The following is a 19421-nucleotide window of genomic DNA, read 5'->3' as shown; positions in this document are numbered from 1 at the left end:
TGCACACTGAAGCCCCAGAGGAGCTGAGGACAGACAATTGCTTTGAGTGTGAGGTCAGCTTGAACTACACAGTGAAACCCTCTCTCAAAATAACAAAACCCCAAATCATAAAATAGGGATGACCATAACAGAAGGATATTGTGAAGATAGACCCTCTAAAAATAAACTTTTGGGTTTTTTGGGTTTTCAAGACAGAGTTTCTCTGTGTAGCCTTGGCTGTCTTAGACTCACTTTGCAGACCAGGCTGGCCTCGAACTCACATCAATCCGCCTGCTTCTGCCTCCTGAGTGCTGGGATTAAAGGTGTGAGCCACCACGCCTGGCTAAAAATAAACTTTTAAATAGTGTCTAGGTCTATGGTGAGGGCCAAGGTATGGTTCTACGGCTTACTGTGTAGCTTCTGGACTCGCTAGAGTTAGGCACTAACATTTTAAATAAGAAAATTAGGTTTAAACTCATCACTTTTAAGTACATGTACTCGGGTGTCTCAGGCTGAGGGCAAGCGCATGCACATGAGTGCAGGCAGAGTTGCAAGTGGCTGTGAGCTGACAGACGTGGTGCTGTTCAGCAGTCCTCAGTCCTCTGGAGGACAAGCAAGTATTGTTTTTAAAAATTACCTGTATTACCTGTAGGCCCGGCTAGCAATCAATCAAGACACAGACACTTGTTATATTTTAAAATAGCTTTAGTTAACCTGGGCTAGGGCAGACATTAATCCTCTAAACTACCTCCCATAGTGAGGCAGGCATGGCATCCCTGTCTCAATCCCATGCCATCTGTTTCTAATAACTTCTATCAAGCTACTTCCCATCCATACTCCCAAATACTTGCTAATGTTCTTCATCTGGGATGGATTCTCCATCCACGCTGCCAGCCATGTGCTTCTTCTCCAGCTAAGCCATGGCGGCTTTCCTCTCTTCACTTTAGGTCTTTATTCTTCCCAGAATGCCTTCCTCTCTAAGCCCCACCTAACTCCTGCCCTGCTCAGGTGGAATGGCTTTTTATTAAGCAAAAGGTGGGTCAGTCAGCAAGCAGTAATTAGCATCAAAATACATCAGATTATTTCCCCCCCCACCCCCCACCCCCCCAACAAGCAAGCATTCTCAACTGCTGAGCTAGCTCCCTGGTCCCATTAATCCTTTACTTATCTTATGTGTACAGGTGGTGTGTGTGCATGTACATATGTGCACCCACGTGCATACTTGGTATGAGAGAGACCAGAATAGGGTGTTCAGTCCCTAAAACTGGAGCTAGATATAGCTGTGAGCCACCAGGTAGGTGCTGGGAATCAAACACCGGTCACCTGAAAGAGCAGCCAAGTAAGTGCTTTTAACAACTGAATCACCTCTCCTGTCTCAACTTTTGTTTTGTTTTGTTTTATTGTTTTATTTTTTTTGAGACAGTATTTCTCTGTGTAGCCTTGGTTGTCCTGGACTCACTTTGTAGACCAGGCTGGCCTTGAACTCACAGCAATCCTCGTGCCTCTGCTTCCTGAGTGCTGGGATTAAAGGCGTGAGCCACCATGCCTGGCCTTTCTTCTTCTTCTTCTTCTTCTTCTTCTTCTTCTTCTTCTTCTTCTTCTTCTTCTTCTGTTCTGTCTCAGTTTTTTTTTTTTTTAAAGACAGGCTTTCATGTTGCTGAGATGATCTCAAACTCCTGCATCTACCTCTCGGGTTCCAGGATCATGTACATATGCCACCAGTCCTTAGGCTCTCAAAGAGCTGAGCAGTCACATGGCTCTAACAGACACATGAGCATAAAGAGTAAAATAAAAGAAAAAGGAAAACAGACAAGCCTTCCAGGATTGGGAGGGGAGTGAAGCCAGAGAAATAAAAGGGAAGAAGTCAAGGGAAACAAACGACAAGAAACTGTTTCTTAAAAGGCCACTTTATTGATAGAGATCGATCCAAATGCAGTTCTCCGCAGCCCTCTCCTACTCTGACAGTGGCTTCACTGGGCATCTGAGATGGGTGTGACCTGTCACCAGCCTGGGCTGGCCTTGCTCTGCCAGCTTCACATTGCCTGCTTCAGGTCAGGCGGCCACAATTAAAGACACATCACAGCTCACAAAGACCCGTGGACAATCCTGGAATCGCCCACGGTTTCTGTACATCCTCCTCTTTGTAATATTGTACAAAATACATCAACCAGGGCAGGCTGGCTGTGCTGTGCCACCTGTGGGACTTCCTTTGAGGAGTATCGTCCCACAAACACGACTTTTTATTGCAGGGAAATCTCTAAAAGTTGTTGCTGTACAAAAAGAAAACTCTAGGCAATTTTAAGAAGAGCAGCCACTTATCACTGCTTTAGTTCATTTAAACTTTCTTTCCCAAAAATACATTCCTAAATATACAAACTATACAATCTTGTCATTTTAATGCTGGTTTTTTTTGTGTGTTTGGTTGGTTGGTTTTGTTGTTGTTATGGTGTTTTGTCATTGTTGTTTAAATAATAACAAGAAAACCTGAACTAAAAAAAATCTGTTTGTCTTCAAACCAACAAGAGCGCTCGGGGACTTGTGACTTGGTACCTTCATATAATGCCTCATAAATAACTTTAGGCACAATCAACCTTCACAGCATGGTCCGTGCAACAAAGGAAATACTTTTCTGGTGCTTAGACGTCATCTGCAGAGAGAGCTGGGATGTTCATCCGAGGCCGGGTGAAAAATGCCATCTTCTCTCTGTAATGGAAAACAGGTATTTCAACCTCCCTTGGGATGTGCATGGCCAGGATGAGTCTCTGTTCCAGGTCTGAAACACAGGGCATCAGGCATGCCAACTGCGTAGTCTGCCACTGAGTGACACTCCAATCCCTTTGCTATGTACTGTAGGATATTTAGTGATAGCCCTGGCCACTGTTAAATGCTGTTAGCGTGCCTGAACTCTGGCTGGGAAATCTGCACCCTGTGGACACTGAGTATACATGCCCCTAGTTCCAGCAACTTTAGATGCTGATAGATGAACGTATCTTGAGTCCATGACATTTAGGTCTTAGCCATATAGACCCATCTTTAAAAAAAAAGTATCTGCATTGTCAAATATCCTCTACAACAACAAAGGAGACAAAATCATGCCTGGTTAGGGACCCATTAGCATGATCAACTACCTTTTGTTCAATGCAGGAAACACATACATATATATTCACATATTTCTCCCTCCGCCCCCCCTCTTTTCCTGTGTGTGTATGTGTGTGTGTGTGAAAACATTGGTTTATTCTGGCTTTTCTTTTCTTTTTTTTTCTCGAGACAGGGTTTCTCTGTATAGCCTTGACTGTCCTAGACTTCTCTGTAGACCAGGGTGGCCTCGAACTCACAGCAATCCACCTGCCTCTGCCTCCGTAGTGCTGGGAGTAAAGGCATGTGCCACCATGCCTGGCTATTTTGGCTTTTCATGTGTTCGAGACAGGGTCTCATGAAACCCAAGTTGGCCTTGAACTCACAATATAGTGCATGGTGGATGAACTAAATCCCTTTGTGTCGGGAGGCCCAGGCCAAATGGCGTTTCTGAGCTTCCTCTGACATGTGTAGGTTCAGCAAGGCCAGCACACAGCTGTGATCCTTTCAGGCAGGCAAGCAATCAGAGCCAGGAAACTAGGTGAGCATCCATAGCACCCCACGCCCCATTCCCCCTTCTACCACCAGCCAGGCCCCTGCCATGACTAGTGCCGAAAAGGCTAAGAGCAAAGGATGAAGCAGACGGTTCGTTCATTAAACAAGAAGATCGCACAAGTTGGCCTGAGTTGTGTGGAGACTGGCAAAAGAGCACCACAGTGCTCACAGCGTTATTGGAGCCTGGCGGAGGATGGACGTCCGTTCCCATGGAGGCTACAGCTCTGCTAGCAATAGAGGCAGTGCTCAGGAGCCGGGCCTGGGCACGGTGAGGCCAGCCAAGGTGGTGAGGGCTAGGTGGGCTGGCTGGGTATTGGAAGGCAGTCCGGGATCACCGACTCACCTGAAAGACTGCACTTCTGGGGGTTCCTTACAGCTCTGGCCGCGAAGCCTGTGCACATCCTTGGCAGCCGCCCTCATCATCTTGTCTGTGTGTAGCTCACTCTTGTGCTCTGCGCGGTCCACCTGTGAGGCAAAGCACATGGGTTTGACATGGGAGAGAGCCCTCCAGCCCGTAGGGCTTGCTGTCGGCAACATAGCAACCGTACCACAGGATCTGCTTTGTGTAGAAGGAAAATGGGCTGTGCTCAGAGTGACTGAGTACGGAGTCAGGGAATAGAAGACCTCTGTGTGCCTGTAGGAAATGAGATGAGAGATGCCTAATGAAGTGTAGTTTCTCACTTACTCATCAAATGCTTGGGAGGGGAGAGTTTACCGTTGCTTTAATTTTACAGACCAAGAAACGATTCATCTTTTTTGGTTGTTTTTTTTTTTGTTTTTTGTTTTGTTTTGTTTTGTTTTTTTCTGTATCCACCCCCTCCTTTTTTTTTTCCTTAGTTGTTTTTTGCTTGTTTGCGTTTTGAGACAGGGTATCATTCTACCTTAGTCTAGGCTAGAACTCGCTATATGGTCTAGGCAGCTATTCTATTGAACTCCTAGGAACTCTCCTTCTGCTTCTGTTTTTTTTTTTTTTTTTTGTTTTGTTTTGTTTTTTGAGACAGGGTCTCTCTGTGTAGTCTTGGCTGTCCTAGACTCACTTTGTAGACCAGGCTGGCTTCGAACTCACAGCGATCCGCCTGCCTCTGCCTCCCAAGTGCTGGGATTAAAGACGTGTGCCACCACCGCCCGGCTCTGCTTCTGTTAAGTGCAACGCCTGTATAAGGTGCTTGCTAGAGCTGACGAAGGGTCAACGGTGAGTGAGTGTGAATCAGGAGCACTCACACAGAAACATCAATGAAAACACCCCCGTAGGGCCAAGCGAAGGACTTCCTGGGTCCTTGAACACACCTCACGGACCAGCCAGCCATAGGATCACAGGGCTGCTTAAAGGCAGCCAGCCAGGGGCGCTTACCCTCTTCTCCAGCATCCTAAGCAGCAGGCGGAAGCGCTCATCCTCCCGCAGCCACTGAGGCAGCTCCTTCTCCCCGTGGTTCTTGGCTTGCTCCAGATGCTCCTTCAGCTCCCTCAGCACTGAGATCTCCTGAGTCAGCTGGCTGTGCCAGGTCCTTGTGGCCTGCAGGTCTAGCTCCAGGTCCAGCGAGGTGCGGATCAGGCGCTCAGAGCGCAGGGACTTGACAGAGGAAGGCTGGAAGGGGGCGGAGACGATACTCATGCCGCCGGGGGTGGGGGTGGGGTATTCAGCCCACAAAGCCGTGCCCCCAGAATCGCAAGACCTGCCTCCTCCCTTTACGGAACACACTCTTACAGTCAGTCACACAGCGTGTGTCCCATGTACAAGGTTCCCTGATACCTAGCTGATCCAGTTCCCCTGTTCTGCAACAGCCCTCCGAGGGAGGGCCCAGCTGTTAGTATCTGCGCAGGTGAGGCGCTAGGTTAGAGTGGGCAGAGCACAAGTAGAAAGCTGAGATTCCAGCACAGTGCTTCCGGCTTTTGTATGCTGTGAATGGCATCCGATGCTACCCTGCCCTCAAATTCTGTCTCAGTGCATACTGTGCTATGTATCTCTTTGATTGTGTGCCTGCAGGAACCAGACCCTGCTTAAGAATTCAGCTATTGGGGCTGGAGAGATGGCTCAGAGGCTAAGAGCAAGAGGACCAGAGTTCAATTCCCAGCAACCACATGGCGGCTCACAACCATCTATAATCTGATCTGATGCCCTCTTCTGGCCTGGGGGTGTACATGCAGCCAGAGCACCGTATACATAATACATAAATAAGTAAATATTTAAAATAGAGAAGAATTCAAGTATCAGCCTGGTGTGATGGCGCATGACTTTAATGCCAGCCCTTGGGAGGCAGAGGCAGAGGCAGATGCATCTCTGTGAGTTCGAGGCCAGCCTGGTTTACAGAGAAAGTTCCAGGACAGCCAAGGCTACACAGGGAAACTCTGTCTCAAAAACAAAAGAAAACAAAAACAAAGAATAATTTGGCTGTCTGGCTGGAGCAGTGTCATGACAGTAAGAGGGCTGCTGGCATTACAGCAGTTGTTGGACCAATCCATGCCTGAAGGCAGTCTCACAGCCAGCAGACTTTCTAGGTTACATTGTTGTTTTCGTTTGTTTTGTTTTATAGTGCTGGCCTTCACACATACTAGGCAGGCATCCTCTCAGTGATCTCTAGACTTATGGCTGGGTCTTAAAAAGGCCCGTACGGGGGCTGGAGAGAGATGGCTCAGTGGTTAAGAGCACTGGCTACTCTTCCAAAGGTCTTGAGTTCAATTCCCAGCAACCATATGGTGGCTCTCAGCCATCTATAACGAGATCTGGTGCCCTCTTCTGGCCTGTAGGTGTACATGCAGGCAGAACACTGTATTCATAATAAATAAATAAGTAAATATTTATGTATTTAAAAAAAAAAAGGGCCGTATGCTCAACTAGCCACAGTTGTTTAGTAAGATGCCAGAGCATCGTGTTGAGCATCTTCCCCTATCGCTCCTCCATCTTGTTGCCTTGAGACAGGGTCTCTCACTGAACCAGGACTTGCCATTTTAGTTAGGCCTGGTTAGTGAACTCTCAGGAGCCCCCTGTCTTTTGCTCCTACACCCAAAGCTGGGGTTACAGGCAAACACAGCCATACCCGGCTTTTTATGTGGGGTTCAAACTTGAGTCCTTGCGCTTGTGAAACAAGCGCTCTTGCCCACTGAGGGATTTCCCCCGCCTGCGGCAAGCATAACTTTAGGAACAGAAAACAGTTCAATGCAGAAGTTCTAGTGCATCCTTCCAGAGTGAACCCCTGGGTAACTGTCTGTCTGTCATGATATGTCTGTATGCACATCCAACAGTGCCTGTATGTGCACACAGGGTGCACATGTAGAGCTAGGAGGACACTCTGTGGAGTTGGTTCTCTCCTTACATGGGTTCCCAGGATGGATCTCAGGTCACCAGGGTCATGCAGCGAGCACTGTACTGCACAGCCATCCTGCCCACTCTGTATCACTCAATCACTCAACCCACCCACCCCCAATTCTTCCCTGCCTTGCCAGCCCCTGGCTATCCATAGGCCCTTCCAGAATGGAGAGCAGCAGGCACACAAAGACCTTCAAGGTCACTCTTACCCGCTTCATCCTGACGCTGCGCCGTTCCAGGGAGTTTCGAACAAAAGGTGGCTTCTTGGACAGAGTGGAACTATCACTGTCACTTCGATTCAGCTGCAAGAGAGAAACCGAACGACGTCAGGCATAGTAAAAACATGTTCTGGAACAACAACAACAACAACAACAACAACAACAACAACAACAAAAGACAGCCTTCAGCCAGCAAGACGGCTGTGAGATCGAGACCAGCCTGGTTTAAAGAGTGAGTTCCAAGACAGCCAAAGCCATAGAAAAACCCTTTCTCAAACAAACAAACAAACAAACAAACACCCAAACATGTATGTTCTGGGACAGGAAGATCACCTCCCCAAATTTGACGCAGACATTGAGTTTCCTGTTCCAGGATTTGCTCTGAACTTTCTGTCCCTTTAAAGTTACCAGTTATTAAACATGCACTAGACTTGGGGGTGTGCTGCATCCTCACAACACTGTGTGAGGACCGTCACCACGTTACATACAGGACATAGAAGCTCATGAGTCATAGAACCCACCCAAAGCCATGGAAGAGCTGCTCAGCCTAGTGTGACGATGGCAGCACCACTGTACTATGACACGGTCCCTTTGTCCCACCATGTGAAGGGCTGCTTACATCCACTTGTCCCTGTCACCTAGGGAGCCCACCTTTAGTGACGTGAATAGAATCACTTTGGAGACATATATTGGGGCCAAGATACAGCTTAGTGGCATAGCATGGGTCTTGCATATGCCCGGTCTTCAGTACTGCAAGCAAGGAGATGCAGAGCAGGAAGGAGGCCACGGGGCCATGGAGCCACGGAGCCATGGAGCTACATCCTTATTGAGAAGGAATGTAGAAATGCCGCAAAGTTGAGCTCAGCCATTTGCCCCACTCAAATCCCTCCACTGCCCATTTTTAATGCTTTCCCAGAGGCGCCTATTCTCATCTATGGCAGTCTTTCTCCATCAGGTGAGGAGGATAGGGTGGTTTCTTGGATGAGTCTTATTCATCCAAGTTACTGCACCCACCTGGCAACTGTAAGCCCACTGCTGTGGGTCTCTACTGAGAAGCTACTAGTGTTATTTGTTTATTTATTTAGTAGCTATTCATCACCATTAAACATAATGACACTAATGGTCCTGTGCCAGACAGAGTCTGAACCAGACCAGAAACATCGTAAGAGTCATGCAAACGTTGACTGCATGGACGGAGCCCCTAACTCCGTGCTCTGTGCCTTAGTTATAGTTTCATTCAGACAAAACGTTCTAGAGACAAAGATGGTTTCATAGTCCACACAATCAGGGAGCACTAAATGGAGATTCCAAGGCCCAGTGTGCTACCACAGACCCGAGCAGTGCACGGCACTGTGAAATTAAGGTAGAGGAGTCTACGGATTGCATGAGGGACCTGAAGACAGCCTCACACTTAATTGTTTCAATTAAAGGTAGCATTTTAAAAATAAATGCCTAGAAGAAGGTTATCAGGACAACTGAGCCTTAAGACCTAGATGTTTATATGTTGATGATGAAGTTATTAAACAGTAGGAAAGACTACGTTAATTTTGTTTTGTTTTGTTTTTGTTTGTTTTCAAGACAGGGTTTCTCTGTGTAGTCTTGGCTGTCCTTGACTTGCTTTGTAGACCAGGCTGGCCTCGAACTCACAAAGCTCCATCTGCCTCTGCCTCCCGGAGTGCTGGCATTAAAGGCATGCGCCACCACAACGGCTGTGGCTTACATTCATTCTTGCTCTTCACTTTTTGTTTGCTTTTGTTTTTGGAGACAAGGTCTCATGTAGCCCAGGTTGGCCTTGGAAGCTGGCCTGAAATCTCCTGATTCCACCTCCTAAATGCTGCAGGCATATAACTGCACTATCATGCTAGTTTTGAACGTCACATCCCCTTATAGCCAGACGTCCTAACGGGTTTAATCTCACACATGATAGAAAAACCATCAACTTATTACTGCTTCTATTTAACAAAGTACGAAGGGGAAAAAAAAACAAGGCAGAGAAGTATAGCGATTTCATGTCGCAGGGAGCATTGGTGGTGGCAGGCCAGTAACTCCAGCTGGTCGGAAGGCCGAGGCAGAAGGGTTACAAAGCCAAGGTTGCCCTGAGATGAACTCAAGGCTAGCGTGGGCTACAGAATGAAACCCGTCTCAAAAATAAAAGGTAAAAGAGACCGTGGCTATAGCTCAGGCCTAGAGTGCTTGGGTAGAGCTATGGTAGCTCAATGGCTACCATACACAAGGCCCTGCTGTAAAATAATCATAATTAATAAAAAATAAAAATAAGGTCATGGGAGAGACTGTGTCCACTTGGTCAGAGTCAGCCAACTACAAATACACAGCGAGTGCTGCTAGTAATACACAGGTGCTGTGGGATGCTGCAGGAAACAGAACTCACTGTCCTGTCTCTGACTTAGAAATCCAGTGGGGACCCCAAGACAGGGCAAGTAAGCAGTGCCATGAAGCTAGTGGAGAGAGCTATGATCAGGCCACAGGAAAGCCTTTTAGGGCATGAGGCTGGATGTCAGGAAGTGCAAGCTCCAGAGTTAGCTCTGTGCCCTGAGTCACGGAGCCCCAGTTTTTTTCATCTATGAGACGGGCACAAATACAATGGTTCATAAGACTAATAATAATGGAAACAACTTTGGTCTGTGGAGATGGTGTAGTGGGTAACAGAGTTTTGCCGCCTAACACTCATGTAAAAAGCCAGGCGTAGCCACATGTGTGCATGTAAGCCCAGGGCTCTCAAGGGTGGAGACAAGAGGATCACTGCCTGCCTACATCTAGGCTCAGTGGGAGACCTTGTCTCGAGGGAATAAGGCAAGAGTGATAGAACAGGACACTGGCTTTTGCATACATGTATGGAAGCATGCAAATATGCTACACACACACACACACTTATCCCAACCATATATATATATATATATATACACACATATATATATACATATATATATATACACATACTCATTTACAAGCACATCACATCCCAGCCACACAGTATACACACTCATGTCCACTTACTCACACATAAAAAAAAAAAAAATCCCACTTTGTGATTCTTGGTCAGAAACAAGGCTGGTCTGTCTCTCGGTAGGGAAGCTGATGGGCCCCGGGTCTTGCTTTCACAGCCTCCCTTTACAGCTAGAGTCTAGGCTGTCGATTGCATGCAGTTGTCCTAGGCTTTGAATCTCAACCCAATCAGTTTTCTATTACTGTGCCTTTGACATTTAGGCAGGCTAGTCACTTGTGCTGCATGAATGCACCACATCCGCCCACATCTCAGGGGGAAGCTACCAATGGCAAGTGGGGAACACAGCAACAGCAATCAGAGTTTGTGTGGCCAGTGGTGGCAGGAAGCTGACAGAGGCATCAGTATAGCAGTGCCCGTGCAAGACACAGTCCTAGATGCCATCAGATGCCTGAAGCCACAGATAGCACTGACCCCCGTGTTTACATGTTTCTTCTATACATGCACTCCCTGGCATAGTTAGACTCACACAGACATGTTCAGCCAAGAAGGAGAGCTAGCTGCTACATGACTGGGGCGGAGGGGGGGGGGCACGGGTGTGCAAATGAGCACCACTTCAGTGATATGCTTCTGTTTTCCCCATCTTAGCAAAAATCACAGCCACATTCTAATCCTGATGAAAAACAACGAGTCGAGCATTAATTTCCCCTGGTGTAGCCCAACCGCTGATTTCCCTCGTGTGAATTCAGATGAGTGGCATCCATTTATTTGTATTTGATTTTCACGGCATGCTCTCGAGGTAGTTGATCTGTAAAAGCTGAGGTCTTAGCTGTTACCCTAAAGGCTTTTCTAAGTCTTTCAGAGGCCCCACCCGACCCCTGCCCCCTGTTCGAAGCATGGTTGGGTTTTTCTCTCTACAGTTGTGATCTGACTTAGCTATAGCATCCTACAGTAGAAAACAGTGTGCTCCACTGATGTCTCCCAACATCGGTGTTCTGTGACTTGAGGAAATCCCACATTTCCTACATGTTTGCAGCCCATATGTGCTGGGCCTGCATGGCTCCCACAGATGCTGGTGGGCTTGAATGATTAGCTTGAGACTTAACCCGGAAGAGAAGGTATAATGATTAAAAAAATAAGATGCCAGGCAACCTCTTCCTCTTGCCAGAAACTATATTGTTTCATGGCATAGACTCTTCTCTTTTCTTTCTTTCTTTCTTTCTTTTTTTGTTTTTTGTTTTTTATTTTGTTTTGAGACAGGGTTTCTCTGTGTAGCCTTGTCTGTCCTGGACTAACTATGTAAACCAGGCTGGCCTCGAACTCACAGCTATCTGCCTGCCTCTGCCTCCCAAATGCTGGGATTAAAGGCATGCGCCACCACGCCCGGCCAGACTTTTTTCTTTATAGAGTGTGTTTTCTGTGTGTGCACATATAAAGGTTAGAGGATTAAATGGGGTGTCCTCCTCTACACTCCCTGCTTTCTTTTCACTGAACCCAAAGCCTATTAACTTGGCTAGGTTGGCAGGTCCTGAGGTCCTGGGAATCCTCCTGTTTCTGTGGCCCAGTGCTGAGGTTACGGACACATACGGCCATGTGTGGCTTTCACATGGGTGCTGGGATATTCTAACTCAGGTCCTCACGCTTGCACAGCAAGTGCTCTTACTCTCTGGGCCGTCCACTCAGTCCCACGGGCCAGCTGATTTTCTTATAATCAGTCAATCAATGGAGTAAAGGTGCCCTGTGAAATGGGCCTGTGTACTCCACAGGAGGGAAACAGAAGTCCATGGAGTTAACCTACTGGAAGATGCTCAGACACACTGAGAGTGACCCCCCACTTATATCCAGAGCTGGAGTAGACCCCCAGAGCTCTGAGTGACGGAGAAGGCACCATCGCTTGCTTACCCGGCACACGTACTGGCTCTGGGGTCCAGGTGAGAACGTCTTGGAGCGGATGATAGTATTCCCTCGAAGAAACGGCCCTGGTGAAGGGGCCCCCACCCGCCGGTCCTTGGGGCGCACCACCGTGGGGGATGGGGCCACACTGTCTGTATTGGTCTCTCTGTCCACCTGTGGAAGAAGTCAGGTTTTATACCAGTGCTCCCCTGAGTCTCAGGGCCCTCTCTTGGTCTACCTGGCAATTCCCGCTTGTGTTATTTCACTTTTGGCCACATGCACAGATGTGCTTCTTGGGCTCTCACTATGCTGGCCTAATCAGCTGGACCCTACCAGAATGGCAACCCGAGCGAGGCCCGAGTGCCCATGCCCACCCTTCTACCCCATGTACTCCTGGGAGCTTGGAGGAGGCACGGCAGTACTCACGATCAAGTGTGCCGACTATCCATCCTCTGTACCTAAGCACCAGCTACATCCAAGACCTCTATGGTCCTAGCCAGTACTCGGATGCTTTTCTGGAATTATGGAGGCACCTAGCAAACCTCCTTTTGGCAATAAAGGCTATGATAAAGTCAAGCATGGTAGCACACACTTATAATCCCAGCACTCAGGAAACTGAGTTCAAGGCCAACCTGGGCTACATAATGAGATCCTGTCCAAAAAAAAAAAAAAACAGACAAAAATAGAGACCACTGTGTTCTCTACTGCCTGCACACAGCAGCCACCAGAGAAAGATGCACACAAAACACAGCCCAGAAACTGTCTTAGCAGGAACAGCACCTGCTTAAGTGGGACAAGAGCGCCCTCTGGTGGGAGAAACTGTGGAGACACACCTCAGTGTAGAGGTGTCAGAAAAAAGCTTTGTTTTAGGAGCCCCTTGGGCAGACACTGGAAGCTCTGCCCCAGGGCGCCTTTCAGGAACAGCATGCATTAGCTGCAGGCATCTGGAGGGCACTGAGAATAGAGATCTCTGCTCCAGGCCTATGAGCAAGGCTGGTGTTACTGTGTGTGTTTTTTAGAGATGAAAACATGGAGGCTGGGTGGGAAATGAAGTTAGTTACCCAAGACTTCACAGCCAGGCAGGGGCAGAGCTGGGCTTGAGATCTGATCCGAGAAAGACAAAAGTCAGAGTGCCCCGTCTGTTGTCTTCAAATATGACTCAAAGTGCAGGGACAGCGACTGAGTACCCTGCCCATTTGGAGAGCTGTCCCCTGATGCTGAGAGCCTTTTCTGACAGCCCAGACCATGAAAATTATCTCCTCAGCAGGGCTTTTTTTTTTTTACCTTTAATGCTGGACACTCCTCTGCCTCCGGGGAGACCTTTTCAGTGAAGACATCCTCCTCTCCCTCCTCTTCTTCCTCCTCAGCTACTGCCTCATTCTCGCTGGTCTCTTCCTCGTACGTCCTGTGGTAACACAACGCTATGGTCATTCTCCCAGACACCGTTCCAGAAGCCTCTACTCCCCTGCTCGGAAGCGCATCCAGGCACGGTCTCTAAGACTCATGGTTGTAATGGTATTTATCAAAAGAACCTCCAACATGGAGCTGCTGGCTGGAGCTCAGCAGCTGAGCATTTTCCAAGCATGTCTGATGGCCCAGGGTCTACCTCTAGAACCCCAACGAAATAACTAGCTTTATTATTTATTTGTGTATGTGTGTGTGTGCATGTGTACGGTCATGAGTGCGTCATGTGGGTGCGAGTGCCCATGGAAGCCAGAAGGGGGTGTCAAGAGACAGAACACTACATATCAGAAAGGTGCCCTTCTATCTACCCTTCCCACCTAGCCTCTCCTCTACTTCCTGGTGGCCACCAGTGAGCTTCCAGGTGTTACAGATCCACTTAGATTTTTCTTGCGTTTCACATAAGAAGAGTCAGACAATACAGGCCCTTACATCCTTGGCTTCCATTAGTATGCTTTTGAAGTTCATCCAGGCCCTAAATTCATCAGGAGCTCATTTCCTTTTCTTTCTTTTTTTCTTTTTTTTCTTTTGAGACAGTGCATCCCTGTGTTAACCTTGGATGACTTGCTTTGTAGACCAGGCTGGCCTTGAACTCACAGCGATCTGCCTGCCTCTGTCTCCCGAGTGCTGGGATTAAAGGCGTGCACCACTACACCCGGCTCATTTCCTTTTCATTACTGAGTTATATTCCACAGGATGTAGTATGTTTAGCACTTCATCAACTCATGGACATTGAACTGCAGCCATCTCTCAGACACCATGACTGAACACCCATGGACAAGTATTTGCTCTGGAGCCAATGTTGTCATCTCTATTAGGTATTGTGCTATTGGTTAGGGCAGCCTAAGTGAAATACCCCAGAACTACATTTCCCACAATTCTAGGGGCTGCTGTCCAAGATCAAGGCTACAGAATGAATGGTTTCTCCCAAGGCCCATTTCTTTGGCTTGTAGATGGCTCCTTCCTGCTGTCCTCAGTGGGTCACTTCTGTGATCACAAGTACCTGGTGTCGCTATGTGTCCAAATTCCCTCTTTTTATAAATATACCCAACAAGTTGGATCAGGTTCACCTTACCTTTTTGTTTGTTTGTTTTCCAAGACAAGGTTTCTCTGTGTAGCCCTGACTATACTGGAATACACTTTGTAGACCAGGCTGGCCTAGAACTCAAGAGATCTGCTTCCCGCTGCCTCCCAAGTACTGGGATTAAAGGTGTATACCACCACAGCCTGGCTTTATTACTTATTTCTTTATGGCTATACTGGTATTGAGTTCAGGACCTCATGTGTACTTAGAGAAGTGCTCTACCATGGAGCTACATCTCAGCCGACAGGCTTTCCTATGCTTTCTGTTAGAAGTTTCATAGTTTCTATTTTAATGTTTTAGCTCTACGATCCAAACCAGATTAACTTTTGACCGAGGTGAAATAAGAATAAAAATTAATTTTTCCATTTGTAGGCCGACTGTTCCAGCACCATTTGCCTAATAGCTCTGCTCTGGTGACAGCAGGGGGTGACCGGCTACCTGGCCCCTGGTCTCCAGGGCTGAAAGGATTTGTGAGACTGAAAGACTGCACATGTTGGGTGGTAATTTACATCTCGTCCCATCTTGACTTCTCAAAGATGTACATCACACTGCCAGGCCCCTGGCCTGTGTGAAACAGTGTCACCATGCTGAACCACAAGAATCCCAGCCAAAGCAGAATGTCAAAACACACACTCTGCAGTGAGGCGCACTGAGGGGGAAACACAGCCTCTCCCTAAGGCTTCCTCAGTGGGGAGAGTCAACCTCGTTCTCTGTTTAAAGCCCTGAGATGGAGACTGAGGAGGATCTGGCGATAAGGGGAACTTTGCTCTCCTCTGTAGCCCCGCTGGCCTACCTAGCCTTAGACACACAGATCCACAGGCAGCACACACACAGAGCAGTCTGCAGAAGCCACTCACCAGCCCCTTTTGGCTGCTTCAGAAAGTCAACAGTGCCGACGGGAAGTGTGTGGTCACCCCACAGGTTTAGTCTGAGTCTCACAGGCTGCTAACAAGGGGAGCAAGGTGGTTTAGCACAACCGAACACTTGGCGGGCTAGGCTGGTCTCGGCTATTTTACTGTAACTCTGATTGAAATGTTCCTGGAGAGGAAAAAATGACCCCACTCCATCTTAACAGTGCAGAGAAACAAAACAGGCACGGCATCTTTCACCCATTGTAGTAGCAAAGGAAACAACGAGCGCGAAATGCCAGCCGATGTGATCAGGCGTTGGTGAAGGGTTAGAAAATAGACATGTCCCTGTGCAGAGTGAGAATGTGAGCAAGCGATGCTCACTTCATAGGCAAGTTAGTAATATCAACTGTCAAATCAAACACGAGTTTCATTTAGTTCATATTCTGGGGGTGCTGGGCCTCCACGCTAGGCAACACTCTACTACTGAGCTATATCCCCAGTCCCAATGAACATATTTTATGTCACTACAGCATTTCAATTACCATATTTTTAGACCATAAGATGCACCCCCCACCCCCCGCCAAAGTAAGGGGGATTAGAGTGCACCTTATTGCTATTTTTACTGTTTTACTGCTCTAAAAACTGGGTGCGTCTTATAGTCCGAAAAATACAGTAAGTGCTAGAACGGTATTCTTGGTCACTGTTGCTAGGAGTGCCTCCTGTCTAACAATCCTACCTGGGAAGGCGCCATGTGTGTTGAGAGGCCACCTGCTCAGGCTCAGGGACATAGCAGTGCCACCTGTGAACACTGTCTCAGACAGACACACATCAAGGCTATTGCCTCTCCCAAGGTTTGAGATTATCTTTCCTGTGCTTTCTTTCTAGCTAATTATTGTGTGCATGGTGTGCGCATGTGAGTAAGGGCACGAGCATGCTGCAGAACACACGTGGGGGGTTAGAGGTCAGAGGATAACGTTCAGGAGTTGGTTTTCTCCCTCTACTGTGTGGATTCTGTGTATTCATATAGCTTGGTGGGCAAGTGGCTTTTCACACCGAGTCACCTTGATGGCTCGTCTACGTTTTCTAATACTCATAATATTGTTTTGTTTATGACTCTACAACAAAACCAGTGTAGTTTTCTACTTGGGTGTGGTGATGCGCACCTGATCTCAGACAGTTTGAGGCCAGTGTTGCCACAGAACACACCAAGAGAGATAAATGCTCTTCTGATGCTAGCAGTGAAGGCACCTAAACAGTTAAAAAGAGTGAGGGAGAGGGTAGCAGAGATGCATTGGGCCTTAAATGCTGCTGGTCAGTGTCCCAGTGCTGAGGGCTGGTCTCTGGGAGGCCTCCACTCCAGAGCTGAGCAGGTGCACTGAAGCTGGTGATTGCCCCAGGATCAAAAGCCACCTCTAGGCGTGGGGGAGGGAGCTGCAGATGGACCCACCCCACCGCAGCAGCCCTGGGAGGCCTGGCCCTCTTTGTGAGTTGGCATCTGGGAAGTGTGAATGGCAGGGGGTGGGGAGAGATGGGGCCACAAGGGGAGCAAGAACAGAAGGTGGTTGCTAGGAGACGGCTTGAAAAGTCTCAGCATTAGCTTGGAATTCAGGAGAAACCACTGATCTTGTGCCAGGGTATGGGGAGAGGGGACCTGGGCTGGTTCTGGCATCAGAGCCTTAGCTTGGGTGACTGGCAGCATAAGGGTTGCCAGGGACAGGGAGACAGAGATGGACACTGTGACCAAGCCAGAAACAAAGGAATACAAAATTCCAGTGGCCTCGTATGATCCTTATCACATGGGGAAACAGTGAGAAAGAGAACACGTGACAGCGACTATCGTCAGTGGGCCCAATCCAGCCTACAGCTTATTTTTCTGGAGGTGGTAGTGGTGGTGGTGGTTTTTTTATTTTTATTTTTTATTTTTGTGGTGGTGGTTTAAGTTGTGAACTGCTTTTACATTTATATTTATTTTTTTGTGTGGAGACAGGGTCTCAAAGTATCCCAGGCTAGCCTTGACCTCATTATGGGGCCACCTGGAAATTTGATTCCCCTGCCTCCACCTCTAGAGTGCATGCACTGGAATTTTAGGTAATGTGGTATCACGCATAGTTTGTGGGGTGCTGGGGAAATCAAACCCAGGGCTTTGTTCATGCTAGGCAAGTAAGTATCTACCAACAGAATTACATTCCCTGGACCATTTGTTAAATGGCTGGAAATAAATAAATAAATAAATAAATAAATAAATAAATAAATAAATAAGGCAATGGTCGTTGTGGCAGGTGCAGATGTTAAGAAATGTCAATTTCAGTGTCCATACATGGATTGCCAACAGAACACAGACATGGCCACTGGTTACTCACGGCCCATGGCTGCTTTCGCACTGTAGAGGCAACTTGAAGAGGCACAGCGGAAGTGGTGTGGCCACAGCAGATGGCATTTGCCATCTGGTCCTGTCCAAGAAACATATGGTGACCCCTGAGTCAAAAGACTGCAAGGGGAAGGCTCCTTCCAAGCCCAACTACAGAATTCTGGACTATCACAGTGATAATGCAAAGAGTTACTGAGCGTGCTGTCTAGGTTGTTGACGCAACAGAAAGTCTGTCTGGTCAGCCCCTGTTCACTGCAGCCGAGGGATAGGCTAAGCCACACGTCCATCAGCAACCACAGTCTGTCTCTAACCGAATGCCAGTCAGCCACAGTAGCTGTCACCTATGACAACACAGAAAAACTTGGAAGACATTAGGCTAAGGGAAAGAAGCCAGGAAAGGAAAGACAAATTACCGCCCATTTTCTTACATATGGAATCAAAAAGTTGTCCTCACAGAGAAGAGGAGAGAATGGTGTGGCTCCATGAGAGGGGAGGGAAAAAGCGTTCACATGGTGAGTACCACGTGACTGAGAGAGAAAAATAAGTCCTGCCACGCTACCGCACAGGTTGGCTACAGTTAACAGCAGGTCGTGTATAAGGATGGCTAAAAGAAGCCAGGAATAGTTCAGGAAGGGGCTTGAGGATTATCCATGATTCTGAGGCTAGCCTGGTTGGCATAGTGACTGCCAGGCTAGCCAGGGCTCCATAGTCAGGTCTTTTTTTTTTTTTTTTTTAAACAGCAAACATTTTCTTTCTTTTAAAAAAAATATTTTATTTAATTTTAATCTATGTGCATTAGTGTGAAAGTGTCAGATCTTGGAGTTACAGACAGTTGTGAGCTGCCATGTGGGTGCTGGGAATTGAACCCGGGTCCTCTGGAAGAGCAGGCAGTGCTCTTAACCACTGAGCCATCTCTCCAGCCCCTCCATAGTCAGATCTTATCTCAAACAAAGCAGAGCAAGCCTAGCCAACAAAATGGCTGGAAGAGCACGGTCTGCATGCTTCTCTATGAAGTAGATATGACAGCCGTCAGTCCTCTCTGACCATGATGTTTCCAGACAGGGTTTCTCTGTGTAGCCCTGGCTGCCCTGTAATCACTCTGTAGACCAGGCTGGCCTCGAACTCAGAGATCCAAGTGCCTCTGCCTCTTGAGTGCTGGGATTAAAGATGTGTGCCACCACTGTCCTGCTACATATTAAGTTTTTTTTTTTTCCCAAGACAGGGTTTCTTTTTCAAGACAGGGTTTCTCTGTGTAGCCTTGGCTGTCCTGGACTCACTTTGTAGACCAGGCTGGCCTCGAACTCACAGAGATCCACCTGCCTCTGCTGGGATTAAAGGCGTGTGCCACCATGCCTGGCTACATGTTAAGTTTTTTAAAAGTAAAAGTGCAGCTGCGTTTGATGGCCACATGCCTTTAATCCCATCACTGAGGAAGCAGAAGAAGGTAGTTTTCTGGGAGTTTGAGGCCAGTTTGGTCTTCATTCCTAGCAACCAAGCACAATTTTTATTGTACAATACACAACTTATGGTAAATGATTCAAATTTAAAATCTATAGTAGGGTTTAAAAAGCCATCTTCCTTCCTTCCTTCCTTCCTTCCTTCCTTTCTTTCTTCCTTCGTTTCTTTCTTTCTTTCTTTCTTTCTTTCTTTCTTTCTTTCTTTCTTTCTTTA

General features: G+C 47.6%; 1 protein-coding gene across 2 annotated transcripts in view; it reads right to left on the bottom strand.

The window, feature by feature from the left end:
• Positions 1 to 1868: 1868 nt before the first annotated feature.
• WWC1 (WW and C2 domain containing 1) overlaps positions 1869 to 19421 on the bottom strand; it is a 147759-nt gene continuing 130206 nt past the window's right edge. For both annotated transcript variants that reach the window (XM_084761244.1, XM_084761245.1), the window contains exons 18-23: positions 13271 to 13391; positions 11996 to 12160; positions 7123 to 7215; positions 4961 to 5194; positions 3953 to 4074; positions 1869 to 2682 (exon numbers count right to left, since the gene is read on the bottom strand). In XM_084761244.1, coding sequence (XP_084617370.1) covers positions 2616 to 2682; positions 3953 to 4074; positions 4961 to 5194; positions 7123 to 7215; positions 11996 to 12160; positions 13271 to 13391 — 802 coding nt within the window. In that variant the 3' untranslated portion in view covers positions 1869 to 2615. The remainder of the gene's footprint in view (positions 2683 to 3952; positions 4075 to 4960; positions 5195 to 7122; positions 7216 to 11995; positions 12161 to 13270; positions 13392 to 19421) is intronic.

The sequence above is a fragment of the Acomys minous genome, assembly GCF_964271855.1.
Source record: "Acomys minous genome assembly, chromosome: 16".
NCBI lineage: Eukaryota > Metazoa > Chordata > Mammalia > Rodentia > Muridae > Acomys > Acomys minous.
This window is presented reverse-complemented; position numbering and strand designations above follow the sequence as displayed.